This window comes from Pelobates fuscus, chromosome 5 (genome assembly GCF_036172605.1).
Source record: "Pelobates fuscus isolate aPelFus1 chromosome 5, aPelFus1.pri, whole genome shotgun sequence".
Taxonomy (NCBI): Eukaryota; Metazoa; Chordata; class Amphibia; order Anura; family Pelobatidae; genus Pelobates; species Pelobates fuscus.
In genome coordinates this window covers 380,509,658-380,526,292 of record NC_086321.1, presented here as the reverse complement: position 1 = coordinate 380,526,292, position 16,635 = coordinate 380,509,658, and the positions used below count along the sequence as shown (strand labels likewise).

The following is a 16,635-nucleotide window of genomic DNA, read 5'->3' as shown; positions in this document are numbered from 1 at the left end:
ATAACCAATTCAGAGAGATGGAATGATTATAGTGCCTACAGTGTCCCATAGTAGAGACATACTGGGGACAGTGCCAGGTGACTCCAGGCAAGATAACCAATTCAAAGACATGGAATGATTATAGTGCCTACAGTGTCCCATAGTAGAGACGTACTGGGGACAGTGCCAGGTGACTCCAGGCAAGATAACCAATTCAAAGACATGGAATGATTATAGTGCCTACAGTGTCCCATAGTAGAGACGTACTGGGGACAGTGCCAGGTGACTCCAGGCAAGATAACCAATTCAAAGACATGGAATGATTATAGTGCCTACAGTGTCCCATAGTAGAGACGTACTGGGGACAGTGCTAGGTGACTCCAGGCAAGATAGCCAATGCAAAGACATGGAATGATTATAGTGCCTACAGTGTCCCAAAGTAGAGACGTACTGGGGACAGTGCCAGGTGACTCCAGGCAAGATAACCAATTCAAAGACATGGAATGATTATAGTGCCTACAGTGTCCCATAGTAGAGACGTACTGGGGACAGTGCCAGGTGACTCCAGGCAAGATAACCAATTCAAAGACATGGAATGATTATAGTGCCTACAGTGTCCCATAGTAGAGACGTACTGGGGACAGTGCCAGGTGCCTCCAGGCAAGATAACCAATTCAAAGACATGGAATGATTATAGTGCCTACAGTGTCCCATAGTAGAGACATACTGGATACCGCACTCACCAAGTAACCCAGGTGCTCTGAAACCAGGGCTGGCCAGGCCTCCCTTCCAAGATATGCAGAATAAATAATGGTTCAGGCACTCCGGGGTAACAAAAATAGCAGCTTTTTGGGGCAAAAGCAGCAACGTTTTGAACCTACCGGGTCTTTATCAAGCATAGCATAGGCATGGGACATTCAAATGACCAAAGTAAAGTGTGACTTGTTGGGAATTAAAAGTTGATTTAAAAGTTTAGGCCAAAATATAATTTTTTTTTTTCCAGTTTGGTTACGTGGATTAAAATGTCAAATTTACTTTTAAATTCCCAGCGATTTTATTTTGTAAACATTGAGTTTTAGTGGTTTGAATTAGAAAATGGTTAGAGTATTTTCCTATATCAGCTAATTTGCCTCGAATTTCAATTTGTTAATTATTCATAGTCTATAAATGACCAAATCCAATTTGGATATATTCTCTACTTGAAATATGAGAGTATTCCAGGTGGAGAAGGACATGTTTGAAAATGACAACAGCAAGCATGTGAAAAAAGTATACAATCAGAACATAGGATTTTAAAGGGACACTATAGTCACCTGAACAACTTTAGCTTAATGAAGCAGTTTTGGTGTATAGAACATGCCCCTGCAGCCTCACTGCTCAATCCTCTGCCATTTAGGAGTTAAATCCCTTTGTTTATGAACCCTAGTCACACCTCCCTGCATGTGACTTGCACAGCCTTCCATAAACACTTCCTGTAAAGAGAGCCCTATTTAGGCTCTCTTTATTGCAAGTTCTGTTTAATTAAGATTTTCTTATCCCCTGCTATGTTAATAGCTTGCTAGACCCTGCAAGAGCCTCCTGTATGTGATTAAAGTTCAATTTAGAGATTGAGATACAATTAAGGTAAATTACATCTGTTTGAAAGTGAAACCAGTTTTTTTTTTCATGCAGGCTCTGCCAATCATAGCCAGGGGAGGTGTGGCTAGGGCTGCATAAACAGAAACAAAGTGATTTAACTCCTAACTGACAGTGAATTGAGCAGTGAAATTGCAGGGGAATGATCTATACACTAAAACTGCTTTATTTAGCTAAAGTAATTTAGGTGACTATAGTATTCCTTTAACTAATATATTGATTCCACTGTATAATGAAAAGGAAATGTGGTGTTTTGCACAGCCTGAGCCATACCCACAATAAGTCAAGTTATTATATTAAATTATATTCCAGGTACATTTGAATTAAACAACTGAATATTTGCCCAGTATAAATTCCAGGGAGATCTTAATGGTACAAATAAAGTTTCTAATGGGAATGCAACTGTAAAAGAAACTAACATTTTATTGTATTAGTAAGGATGTATTCAGTCAACGTTACAAATCAATGACTTACTGTCCCATGTGACCCCACTCCATCCAAACGTCCCCCCATATTTTTGTAGTCTTTGATATTCTGACACATTTGCGTATTTTTTCCATTGCAAAACTGGAATGGTATCCAAAAATACATCCTTAAATTCTCCAGTGCGCAGCGTATCTCTTGTGCGTTTCGGACAGGTCTGTGGAGGGGAATGATGGGAGGGGCTAAATTAAAATTATGCTTTAGTTGCAAAGGTAATATACCCACAGCCCATCAGTAAAATAATCACATAGAAGTGAAAACAAAATGGAGAGCAAGAGGCGCAATGAGATCTGGCACAAGAAAGAAGATATAATAAATGTAAATAAAGGCGTAACACAATGAGGGGTGTAATTATTAACCCTTTAAAGATGAACCAAAGCAAAACCTAGAATGTGTGCTACATGTTTTTCACCACAATATAAAGGTTCCACTTGAAGTGCACCCATACATATTATATCTGTGTTTTTTTTTTTTTTTTTTTACAAAAATGGTTTCTTTTATCTTTTATGCAGGAGCAGGCTGGGAGGCCGCCCAAAACTCTAGCGATACCGGCCACTGTTGTCATCCAGCCACTGCCAGAATTAGGAATATACAAGCAGCATTGCCGGTATATTTGGCAGCTGGCAGCTAGCCAGCCGCCTCTGCGGGGAGAGGGAGGCAGACGGTGTGGTGTATATGCACAGTCTACATCCTACCTGTCTGACTCTCGCACTCCCCACATGTCTCGGAAAGTCAGAGGTCGCAAGTCACATGACCCATGTGACTTTACCCAATATGTGGAGAGGGCAAAAGGCAGACAGACAGGATGTAGACTGTGCCTCCCAATAGACACCAGGGAGATCCTGAAGATACCATCTTAATCTTGGGGTTAATGCAGGGCATGCCATCTGGGTCGTGGGGTGAATGCAGGGCATGCCATTTGGGTCCTGGGGTAAATACAGGGGATGTCATCCATCTGGGTACGGCGCAAGTTCTGGGGGTGCAAGCAGAGTGCCTGAGCAAGTTGCTGGGGGCAGAGAGAGGGCCCTGAGAGGCTGGGGGGCAGAGAGATGGTACAGAGAGGCTGAGGCAGAGAGATGGTACAGATAGGCTGGGGCAGAGAGATGATGCAGAGAGGCTGGGGGCAAAGACAGCACAGGGGCTGGGGCACAGATGGCACAGAGGGGCTGGGTGCAGAGAGATGGCACAGAGAGGCTGTGGTCAGAGAGATGGCACAGAGAGGCTGTGGTCAGAGAGATGGCACAGAGAGGCTGGGGGCAGAGAGATGGCACTGGCAGGTTTGGCAGCACAAATGGCATTGGCAGGCTTTGGAGGCACATATGGCTCATTGGCATGTGATACACATTTTATGAATTTATTGTTTATTGGCATGATATACCAAGTTTATATATATATTAACTAGTTATTGTCAAGATAGACCAAGTTTAGGCATTTTACTAATCATTGGGATGATATACCACGTTTACGCATTAACTAATCATTGGCATTATATACACGTTTTATGCACACACCTCATACTGGAATACAGATTATCATACACCATGGCCTGCTGTGTTGCTGTAACTTATCTGCTGAGTGCTGGTGGAGAGTTCTAAAAATAGCCGTCTTACCCCCACCTCACAAAATTACAAAGTCTCCCATTCACTATATCACTATATCAAAAATGATGTCCAAATTCCTATTCCTTATGTTACTTGCCCCTGCAAATGATGTGGATTCTAACTCTGGTCCCCCAGCTAATTCTAGTCCTAATCTCCCCACTAAAAAAGGCCTCTCTTTTGTGCACTGCAACATCCGTAGCTTACTCCCTAAACTGGATGCACTGCAAGCCTGGTGTTTCCATTACAGACCACAAATCATTGTACTCTCAGAATCTTGGTTAACGACTAAAATACCAGACACCGCCATTGCAATACCGGGGTTATTCATGTTTTAGAAATGACAGAGCAAAGAGAGGAGGCGGCATTGTTATTTATATTGACAAGTCCATAAAATGTACTCCTTTAAAAAACTATAACTCCCTGTAACGGATCGCCTGGCACCCCGACTGGGTACCTCCGTTAAAGGATGCTCCTAGCGCTTCCTGAGGACTCCAAGCACTCTGGCAAACACCACAATCACCGAACGGATTCAGCATATGAATCTTCTCAAGCATAGGAATGCTGTAGACCGTTGAATAGGAATTATACGAATAGGCTTACACTCCTAGCAGTCAAACTGGAACAGCATGCAATAAATCCTTCCCCCAATAATGAGACGACACTTCACTTTGAGGGTAAAACAGGAACTCTCGACTGGCACATTCAGCCTGGTTTTTATTACAGTTGTTGAGAATACAGGACCGCCCACAGGGAGGGACAAAACCACCAATAGCATAATGGTTACAACCCCCAGGTTCCCTCCCCTCAGATAACCAGTTAACATAATTATTACAGCCAGGGAAAATACAGTTTTTATAAATGTGCTATAACTTTAAAACCATACAACCAATCTTCATAACAATTACATATTTGGAATCAGCACACTTTAAGCATAAACACTTCCAAAAATCCCTCCAGTGGATCAAAAGTTAGGTGGAAGTCCTTTATGACCGACCGCAAGCACAATTTCCTGCCCAAAACAGTTCCATAGATTTGGGCTGTGCGGTCGGTCAATTTCATGCCGAAAAACGGCATTTCGAACGGGACTTAGTCTCTGGAGCTGAAAAATGAAGTGTAGGAGAAGGTAAGGGTCAGCGGTGTTCAGTAAAATGTGTAGCCGATTTCAGTTCCACAGAATCTTTGGCATACACCCAGGGGTCAAGTCCTGGGGAAAAAAGTGTGGGAACTCACCCAAGATTTCTGCACTGCACTATATGCATAGGAGTGTATTTTTTTGTAATTTTTGTTTTTGGGGGGGAGCCTTAAATAAATAACATTACACTCCTATGCATATAGTGCAGTGCAGGGTGTGTATAATGAATGTAGTGTGTTTTGTAGTGAATGCAGAGTATGGATAATGAATGTAGTGTGTTTGTAATGAGTGCAGTGTGTATAATAAATTTAGTGTGTTTGTAGTGAGTGCAGATTGTGTATAATGAATGTAGTGTGTTTGTTGTGAGTGCAGAGTGTGTATAATTAATGTAGTGTTTTTGTTGTGAGTGCAGTGTGTGTATAATGAATGTAGTGTGTTTGTTGTGAGTGCAGTGTGCGTATAATGAATGCAGTATGTTTCTAGTGAGTGCAGATTGTGTATAGTAAATGTAGTGTGTTTGTGGTGAGAGCAGAGTGTGTATAATGAAGTGTTTGTAGTGAGTGCAGTGCGTATAATACATGTAGTGTGTAGTGAATGCAAAGTGTGTATAGTGAATGAAGTGTGTTTGTAGTGAGTGCAGAGTGTGTATAATGAAAGTAGTGTGTTTGTAGTGAGTGCAGAGTGTGTATAATGAATGCAGCGTGTTTGTAGTAAGTGCATAGTGTGTATAATGAATGCAGTGTGTTTGTAGTGAGTGCATAGTGTGTATAATGAATGCAGTGTGTTTGTAGTGAGTGCAGAGTGTGTATAATGAATGCAGTGTGTTTGTAGTGAGTGCAGAGTGTGTATAGTAAATGTAGTGTGTTTGTGGTAAGAGCAGAGTGTGTATAATGAAGTGTTTGTAGTGAGTGCAGTGTGTATAATGAATGTAGTGTGTAGTGAATGCAAAGTGTGTATAGTGAATGAAGTGTGTTTGTAGTGAGTGCAGAGTGTGTATAATGAAAGTAGTGTTTGTAGTGAGTGCAGAGTGTGTATAGTAAATGTAGTGTGTTTGTGGTGAGAGCAGAGTGTGTATAATGAAGTGTTTGTAGTGAGTGCAGTGTGTATAATGAATGTAGTGTGTAGTGAATGCAAAGTGTGTATAGTGAATGAAGTGTGTTTGTAGTGAGTGCAGAGTGTGTATAATGAAAGTAGTGTGTTTGTAGTGAGTGCAGAGTGTGTATAATGAAAGTAGTGTGTTTGTAGTGAGTGCAGAGTGTGTATAGTGAATTAAGTGTGTTTGTAGTGAGTGCAGAGTGTATAATGAAAGTAGTGTGTTTGTAGTGAGTGCAGAGTGTGTATAATGAATGCAGTGTGTAGTAAGTGCATAGTGTGTATAATGAATGCAGTGTGTTTGTAGTGAGTGCAGAGTGTGTATAATGAATGCAGTGTGTTTGTAGTGAGTGCATAGTGTGTATAATGAATGCAGTGTGTTTGTAGTGAATGCAGAGTGTGTATAGTGAATGTAGTGTGTAGTGAGTGCAGAGTGTGTATAATGAATGCAGAGTGTGTATAGTGAATGTAGTGTGTTTGTAGTGAGTGCAGAGTGTGTATAATGAATGCAGTGTATGTAGTGTGTTTATAGTGAATGCAGAGTGTGTATAGTGAATGTAGTGTGTAGTGAGTGCAGAGTGTGTATAATGAATGCAGAGTGTGTATAATGAATGCAGAGTGTGTATAATGAATGCAGAGTGTGTATAGTGAATGCAGTGTGTATAGTGAATGCAGTGTGTATAGTAAATGCAGTGTGTATAATGAATGCAGTGTATGTAGTGAGTGTAGTGAATGCAGAGTGTGTATAATGAATGCAGAGTGTGTATAGTGAATGTAGTGTGTGTAGTGAGTGCAGGGTGTATAGTGAATTTAGTGTGTTTGTAGTGAGTGCAGAGTGTGTATAATGAATGCAGAGTGCGTATAGTGAATGTAGTGTGTTTGTAATGAGTGCAGAGTGTGTATAATGAATGTAGTGTGTTTGTAGTAAGTGCAGATTGTGTATAATGAATGCAGTGTGTGTGTGAACTGGATGAAGTGTGTGCGCTGGATAGTGTGTGTGTGTGTGTGTGTGTGTGTGTGTGTGTGCTGGATTATGTGTGTGTACTGGATTATGTGTGTGTGTGCTGGATTATAATCACCAGGTCTTTCAAAAAATATAATCTTGAATCCTTTTTAAACGATCTCAAGACCTATCACGGCACAGATTAGGTCTAATACCAGATCTAGACTCTACAATTGCATTTTTTCAGTCCAAGCTCTTGCGACTAAAAGGGACACACCTGCCCTGGGTTACAGCTGACTTCATTCAAATGTACCAGTTTAGAGATTCACTGTGGTCAAAGTTCAAGCATACTGGCTCCATGAACGAACACTGTGCCTTCAGACATTGGGGAAATATATGCACAAAACAAACAAAAATGGCAAAGGCCCAATATGTCAGTGTAAATTTTAACAACCTATCAAACCCAAGAAACTTTTGGAAAATCATAAATGGCATACAAACCCCCACAATCCACTCCCCACCGTCCACTGTCAAAATGAACAACCAAACACTGCAACACCCCCTAGATGTAGGAAATGCCTTTACTAATTATTTTGTTGGATGTGCTACCACCCTGGTTGCTAAGATAACAAATGACACTCATTTTCAGACCGCAAATAAAGATCAGGCCCTGCCAAATCTTCAAAATCCTCATATAGAGACATTTTAGACCTGTGCCTGTTGGTGTCGTTAATGAACATCTTAATAATTTAAAAATGAAAAACCAGTGTGGACCAGATCAAATCCCAGCAATGTTGCTGAACCTCAGTGCACCAGCAATTGCTAAACCTGTCACTACCCCTATCAATGAATCCCTGGTGTCAGGATACATACCCAAACTTTGGAAGACTGCAAGTTGTACCTATCCATAAAAGTGGTGACAAGACTTTGGTATCTAACTATCGCCCGATATCATTGCTCCCAGTATTGTCAAAAATCTCGGAAAAATGCGTCCACACGCAACTATGTGAATATTATCAACGATCAAATTATCTGACCCCTGATCAATCATGCTTTCGTCCAAATCACTCAACTTCGACGGCCCTCTTAAACGTTTGCAATGACATCCAAATTGGCATGGAACGAGGAGACTTAACTGGAGCTACTTTCCTTGCATTTTGCCAAGGCATTTGACACAGTAGTAGACCATGGCATCCTTTTGCAAAAACTTAAAAACTCCGGCATTGGTGATCGTCCGCTAACCTGGTTTCGATCATATGTTTACGCTAACCTGGTTTCGATCATATGTTTACGCTAACCTGGTTTCGATCATATGTTTCAGACCAATTGCAATATGTGGCCATTTCTGAAAGTGCCTCCCTCTTCCAGGCACTTGTGGTGTTCCCCAAGGCTCCATACTCTGCCCCCTACTATTCACATTCAGGCCCGGACTGGCCATCGGGCAAACCGGGCAAATGCCCGGTGGGCCGCGATGGCCACGGTCCGAGGCGATCCAGCCGGTCTATGCAGGGCCGGCGCTATCTGAGCGCTGGCCCCGCTGTGTTGCATGAAGGGCCGGTGGGGAGATCGAAGATCTCCCTCACCGGCCCACATGCTCTCAAATGCGGCCGCCGGCGGGGGAGAGAGAGAGAGAGGGAGGGAGCCAGCCTGGAGAGGCGGACCCGGCGGAGCTCTAACTTGCAGCTCCGCCGGGTTTCTCTCGCGAGATCCGGGCCGTTGCCATGGCAACCGGCCCGGTCTCGCGAGAGTGAACTCTAGCCCAAAGGCTAGAGTTCACTTACCACGAGGACCACCAGGGAAGGATGTCATTGCCCCCCCCCCTTCCAGGCTACGGGTAAGAAGGGAAGGGGGGGGGGGTATAATATATTTATTTTAAATAATTACAACAACAAAAAAAACTAAATATTGGCATTTACCTGCCTTCCCCCAATACACAATCCTTGCAAACACACACATCACCCTCACCCAGCACCCTAACACTCACACAGCACCCCAACACTCACCCAGCACCCTAACATACTCACCCAGCACCCTAACATACTCACCCAGCACCCTAACATACTCACCCAGCACCCTAACATACTCACCCAGCACCCTAACATACTCACCCAGCACCCTAACATACTCACACAGCACCCTAACACTCACCCAGCACCCTAACATACTCACACAGCACCCAGTACCCTAACATACTCGCCAAGCACCCTAACATACTCGCCCAGCACCCTAACATTCACCCAGCACCCTAACATACTCACACAGCACCCAGCACCCTAACATACTCGCCCAGCACCCTAACATACTCGCCCAGCACCCTAATATACTCGCCCAGCACCCTAACATACTCGCCCAGCACCCTAACATACTCACCCAGCACCCTAACATACTCACCCAGCACCCTAACATACTCACCCAGCACCCTAACATACTCACCCAGCACCCTAACATACTCACACAGCACCCTAACATACTCACACAGCACCCTAACATACTCACACAGCACCCTAACATACTCACACAGCACCCTAACATACTCACACTGCACCCTAACATACTCACCAAGCACCCTAACACTCACCCAGCACCCTAACATACTCACCCAGCACCCTAACATACTCACCCAGCACCCTAACATACTCACCCAGCACCCTAACATACTCACCCAGCACCCTAGCTCAAACAGAACCCTAGCTCAAACAGCACCCTAGCTCTCACACAGCACCCTCACTCACATAGCACCCTCACTCACATAGCACCCTAACACACACAGCACCCTAACACACACACATCACCTTCGCACAGCACCCTAACACATAGCACCCACACACAGCGTCCACACACACAGCGCCCTCACACACACATACTGCACCCTCACACACACATACTGCACCCTCCCACACACACAGCACCTTCCCACACACACTATACTCCTCACAAATGCACACTACACCCCTCACACACACAGCAGCCCCCAAACACACTGCACCACTCACACACACACTCACTAGATCTCCTATACGCACTCCACACACACTAGATCCCCTACACACAGACGCTGCACCACCTACACACACACTACATTTCTGACATACACACTCTGGATACCCTATGCACACACTAGATTCCATTTAAGCAAACACATAGTGTCTCCATAAATGGGATACCGTGAGTATCCCAATTATGGAAACCCCTGAGACAAGTTTCAAGCAAACACAACGCAAGCATGTTATTAAATTTGCTTGCGCTGTGCAGAACAAATACAGGGCCCTTTTCTCATGCCCTGGAAGAGCATTAAACCAACATGCTCACTTTGAGATGGGGCGTGCTTGTCATTGGGGATGACAAAACACACCCTATCTGGCCCCGCCCCCTTTTCAGTGGGCCGCTGTGAATAAAAAATGCCCGGGCCGAATTTTTTCCCCAGTCCGGCCCTGTTCACATTATTTATAAATGACCTGCCTAAAGTCTGCACATGTATGCAGACGACACTGTAATCTACGCTAGTAAACCCATTCTACCGCAGCTCCAAAACCAATTCACAGAGGTCGAAAATTGGATAGCAGATAACAAACTCTTCCCAAACACTGACAAAACAGTTACAATGATCTTTAGAACTGTACCTAAATTACGTAAGCTGCAAAATCAACAACTATGTATCAGAACAAATTCAAATAGCACACTGACAGCAGTCAGTTCTTTTAAATATTTAGGTATGTTGCTAGACCCCAATCTATCCCTTGGCCTTCACATTGAAAAAATCTCTTCAAAACTTTACCCAAGACTAGGTGTCATGTACAGAAACCACTGGGGATGTGGTTTATGCACCTGCATCGCAAACCCACCTTAATAAACTTAAGACGTTCTGTAATTTGTTCTGCCGCTTTGTACTAGAATGCAATTACTTTACCCACCATTGTGACATGTTAAAAGAGCCAAACTGGCTGTCGCTGGAATACCGACGCACTCTTCATCTTTCCAGCCTTGTGCATAAGAGCATTTCTGGGAAGTTCCCATCCCACCTGAATAGAATGCTCTCCCCAGCTGTTCCCACCTTCTATAACCTCCGATCCAGAACTAGCACGATATTTAACATACCGCAATACAAAAATAAAGTGTCTCGATCCTCATTTTCCTACAGAGCACCGCAATTATGGAATAACCTCAGGGACACAGTCAAATCTTTATTCAATCTAAAATCTTTTAAGAGATCTATGGCAATATACCTCAGCACAGAATGCACCTGTCATGGTTGGATTTATTTATCACCTGTTATGGGTTAAATTTATATGTGTGTGTGTGTGTGTGTGTGTGTGTGTGTGTGTGTGTGTATATATATATATATATATATATATATGTTTGTAATATTGTATCCTATTGTATCAATGCAATGTTTTGTGGACCCAGGACATACTTGAAAACGAGAGACATCTCAATGTATCCATTCTGGTAAAATATTTTATAAATAAATAAATAAAATGATTTTGCAGGAAAATTCTTCAGGATATTATTTAGCTATATGCTCGACTGGTTTGGATATCTCCCTTATTGATTAGTGATGTCCTAGTGTCCAGTGGGCAAATGCTCCCCAGGCGGCTATCAAACCACTTTTCTCATGTAAATTTCCAAGTGCATAGCACTTTAATTCTTCTTATTCAATTATCTGGTATGTTTATCAAAACATCTATTTTGTTTGTGTACTTGTGTCTATCGCTGATATTAATGAGTGGGTTGGTAAAATTGCACTATAGACCACTAAAGTGTTTTTTGCCCCCGAAGCCACATGTTTCAAGCCCTCCCTGCCTATATGTACACCTAACACATTAAAAATAAATACAATGTTAAACATTATAAAATAATATTTTGAGAAAAATAACTTAAATTGAGTCACATATCAGCCCTGATTGTTAAATGCCTCATATGTTTAGGATCTAAATTATTTGTTGGTAGTTAACACTAACCCATCCAACCATAAGCCAAACCAAACAATTGTAGACATTTCCAATTATGCCACAAGAAGGGGAAAAAATCCCTTGTTGACTCTATAATAACAATCAGAATTCTCTTTCGATCAAAAACTCGTTCACAAAAAAAAAACAGTTATATCCTAAATGTATCTGATAAGACAACCTCTTTAGGCAGAGAATTCCTTTATTGTTCTTTCTGTACAGAACCCTTTCCTCTTCTGCAAGTGAAAACTCTTTTCTTCCAGTCCCAATTGGTGATTTCTTTTCAGTTGTTTACCTGTATTCCGATGAACAGGTTAGCACACAGTGGTTTGTACTGACCCTGCATATATTTGTATAGTGCGATCATATCTCCTCTGAGGCGCCTTTTTACTATAGAAAAAAAAATGCAGTTTCCCCAGCCTTACTTCATAACTAATGTTTTCCATCCCCCTTACTAATTTTGTAGCCTGTCTCTGCACTTATATCCTTCTTTAAAACTGATGCCCAAAATGGCACTGCATGTTCAAGGTGGGGTCTTGCCATTGATTTATAATAAGCCAAAATTATATTTTGGTTACGCGAATCTATCCCCTTTTAAAACTGAAAGCACTTTACTAGCTTCTGCAGATACTACAGCACGATTTTCACTGTTTAAATAAAGATTTCTAATATAGGCTGCAAGACATTTATTTTGTCTCATTTATTAATAGTTTAATTAATAGTTGTAGAGGGCAAATATGCCTTTTTGGGCCCAATCCAGACTTGAAAGCAGCAGGTACGGATCGGGGACACCCCGCGGCACCGACTGATGCCTTTTCAATATACCCCGAGGCAGACCAAACCGAAAAAAAAGACCGGGGCCTACTACCCGCAAACACTTGCCGACCTCGAGGCACTATTTAGCAGAGCGGGCGCACATGAGGCAGCTGAGACACCTGCTTACCCGGCAACAACTCACCACAGTCCTGCGCCAGCAATGGGGAGACGATCACAGAGACCTCAAACTTCCCAGGCAACGGACCAACAGGACATAGGGACTCTCCTACAACGGCAGGTACCATCCAAAATGGCGGCCGCTAACGGCCCTAATCCCCATGCAACCCCTGACATGCCAAACCAGACCCACACACCAGCAACGCAGGGGGACCCACACTCCTTGACTGGGGACATCCCTGGAGGCACAGCCCCTGCCACTAAGCAGGATCTCCACAATATGCAAAATACCCTGCTGGAAATACAGAGGCTCTTAACTGCAGACATGACCTCCTTAAAATCTAATATGCAGCAGCTCAGTGACAGGACAACCCACACTGAAGGGGACATTGGGAAACTTCAAAATGAAGTAGCTGAACTGAAAACCGCAATGGTCCAGTTAAAAACTACACAACAGGCAATGTCAATTCAAATGACGGCACAAGAAGATAGACATCGCCGCAATAACCTAAAAATCCGCGGGGTACCCCCTGAGATCGACGCAGAGTGTCAGGGTACCTGAGGTCTCTACCTCTAAGGGAGGTAGAGACTTGGTGGTTTGTCCGTCCAGGCGAGCTGTTTCCTTCGTTCCTCGCGGTTCATCCAGTCACTTAAACACCGACCGCGAGGAATCCACGTCCTTTTCTAGCAGGACGCTCAATACGTGACGTCATGACGCTATCACGAGCGACCTGCCACGCAAGTGTCCGATATCCAATCGGTACTTGTCAGAGGCGTGCTTACCATCCGGAGCCAGGGTATTTAAGCTTACTTCTCACTTCAGCTCATTGCCCTGTCGTGGTTCTAGCTTGTCTAGTCACTCAGTGCTCTGGTATTCTAGTTTGCTCTATTTGGTTTTGACTCGGCTTGTTGTACTACCCTGCTTCTCTGTTATCCCTTGACCCGGCTTGTCTCTCGCTTATCTGTCTTCTCGTTCCCTCGACCTCGGCTTGTCTCTGACTATTCTCTATTACTCTCGGTACGTTAGTCCGGCCATTCTAAGGCCCGGTATACGTACCTTTCCACTCTTTGTACCCTGCGTGTTGGATCCCTGTCCCGATCCTGACATTACGACAGGGCCAATGGATCCTGCAGGTACAAACAGTCAGCTTGGTTCTTCGGATCCCAGGTTTGACGCCATGGAGCATAGGATGGATCAGATGGCTTTGGCACTACAGGCACTTTTGTCTCGTGCTAGTAATCCACCTGAGGAGACACGTACTCCTTCTATTTCTCCTGCAGTCTCAGGTCTAGAGGTAGCCACTGTAGGTGCTTCTTCCCGTATTACCCCACCAGTACGTTATGGCGGGTCACCGGAGAAGTGTCGTGGCTTTCTGAACCAGATTAGCATCCATTTCGAATTACAACCCCGCTCTTATCCTACAGATAGAGCGAAGGTTGGATTTGTTATTACTTTACTCATTGAGAAAGCTCTGAGATGGGCCAATCCTTTATGGGAGAATGATAATCCACTAGTCTATAATTATAATGCCTTTGTAGCTGCGTTTAGAAGAACTTTTGACCCTCCTGGTAGAAAGGTCAATGCAGCTAGATTACTGTTGCGCCTTAGACAGGACAATCGAACACTTGTGGATTATGCATTAGAGTTCAGGTCCTTGGCGGCAGAAGTTAAGTGGAACGAACAGGCTTATATAGACGTATTTCTGAATGGGTTATCAGATGTAATTCTTGACGAGGTCGCTACTAGAGAACTCCCTGAAAATTTGGAGGATTTAATTTCTTTTATATCTCGTATTGATGAACGCCTAAGAGAGAGGCAGAACACTCGAGATAGGACCCGTAGACCCTCCTTTAAACTAGCGCCTACCTTTCAAGATTCTGAGTTCGAGGACTTACGTATTTCTGAACCTATGCAGATAGGCAGTACTCATCTCACAGAGAGGGAGAGACAGTACAGGAGAAGGGAGGGTTTATGTATGTATTGTGGAGTCAGAGGTCATTTACGCCTAAATTGTCCCAATCGTTCGGGAAACGCTCGCACCTAAGTTTCTCTAGAGGACAGGCCTTGGGTGTTTCTACTTTGTCCTCTATTCACAACTACAAAGAGCTCAGGCTCCTGTTACCCGTTTCTTTAAAGTGGGAGAAGGGAGTAGTTAAGACTATGGCACTAATCGATTCTGGAGCTGCTGAGAGCTTTATAGATCAGGGTTTTGCTGCCAAGCATGCTATTCCATCCCAGTTAAAAGAGACACCACTGGCTGTTGAGGCCATCGATGGTAGACCGTTACTTGAGCCTGTCATTTTCCATGAGACCATACCGATTAACTTAACTGTTGGCATCCTACATAGAGAGGACATATCCTTACTGCTCATTTCTTCTCCGTCTATTCCCATAGTCCTGGGGTACTCCTGGTTGAGGAGACATAACCCTATTATTAATTGGGAGTCAGGGGAGATAGTTTCGTGGGGACAGAATTGTCAAGAAAAATGCTTGCGGAAGGTCTCACCTCTCGGATTAACCAACACATCGGCTAACTCTGACAATCCTACAGAGACACAAATTCCGTCTCAGTATCTAGATTTAAGGGCAGTATTTGACAAAAAGAAAGCCGATACCTTACCTCCACACAGGTCCTTTGATTGCAAAATTAACCTACTCCCTGGTACCATGCCCCCCAGAGGTCATGTATACCCGTTATCTACGAAAGAGAACTCAGTTCTAGAGGAGTATATTCACGAAAATTTAGACAAGGGATTCATTAGGAGGTCCTCCTCCCCTGCCGGGGCTGGATTTTTTTTTTTGTTAAAAAGAAAGATGGTTCTTTGAGACCTTGTATTGATTATCGAGGCCTAAATAAGATAACCATTAAAAATGCCTACCCGATTCCCTTGATCACCGAACTCTTCGATCGTTTGAAGGGCTCTACAATTTTCACCAAGTTAGACCTCAGAGGGGCATATAACTTGGTGAGAATCCAGCAGGGACATGAGTGGATGACGGCATTCAATACTCGATGTGGCCACTATGAATATACTGTTATGCCTTTTGGGTTATGCAATGCACCAGCTGTATTCCAGGATCTGATAAATGAGGTTCTTAGGGAATTTCAGCAAGATTGCGTCATTGTATACCTAGATGATATACTCATACATTCTAGTGAGATTGAGACTCATCACAAGCAAGTCAGGAGGGTTTTGCACAAGCTTCTCCAGCATGGCTTGTACTGCAAGTTGGAGAAATGTAGCTTTGATCAAACCCAGGTAACCTTTCTCGGTTATGTGATCTCTGGGGAGGGATTTAAGATGGATCCGGATAAGCTCCAGTCCATTCTAGAGTGGCCTTTACCCAAAGGTCTTAAAGCCATACAGAGATTTATTGGTTTTTCTAATTATTATAGGCGCTTTATTAAGGGCTATTCTTCGATTATCGCACCTATCACTAATATGACCAAACAGGGGGCTGATACTAAGAATTGGACTACTGAAGCTCTTCTTGCGTTCAAAACTCTCAAGGAGCTTTTCGCTTCCGCTCCAATTTTAGTTCACCCCGACACTTCCCTGCCTTTTCTACTTGAGGTAGACGCATCAGAGACTGGTTTAGGTGCTGTCCTATCTCAAAGGTTGGGTGTTGATAAACCATTGCATCCATGTGGATTTTTCTCTAAAAAATTGTCCGGTACTGAGAGCAGATATGACATTGGTGACAGAGAATTACTAGCGGTTATCAAGGCTTTGAAAGAGTGGAGACATTTATTGGAAGGTACATTACATCCTGTTACCATTCTAACAGACCACAAAAATCTGTCTTATATCGGAGAGGCCAAGCGTTTGTCCTCCAGGCAGGCTCGTTGGTCGTTGTTTCTTACCCATTTCAATTACGTTCTGACTTAC

General features: G+C 43.4%; 1 protein-coding gene across 1 annotated transcript in view; it reads right to left on the bottom strand.

Moving 5' to 3' along the window:
- Positions 1-16,635, bottom strand: part of LOC134611954 (alpha-N-acetylgalactosaminide alpha-2,6-sialyltransferase 1-like) — a 96,531-nt gene that overhangs the window by 13,465 nt on the left and 66,431 nt on the right. The window contains exon 3 of the mRNA XM_063456315.1: positions 2,089-2,254. Within this exon, the coding sequence (XP_063312385.1) occupies positions 2,089-2,254 (166 nt within the window). The remainder of the gene's footprint in view (positions 1-2,088; positions 2,255-16,635) is intronic.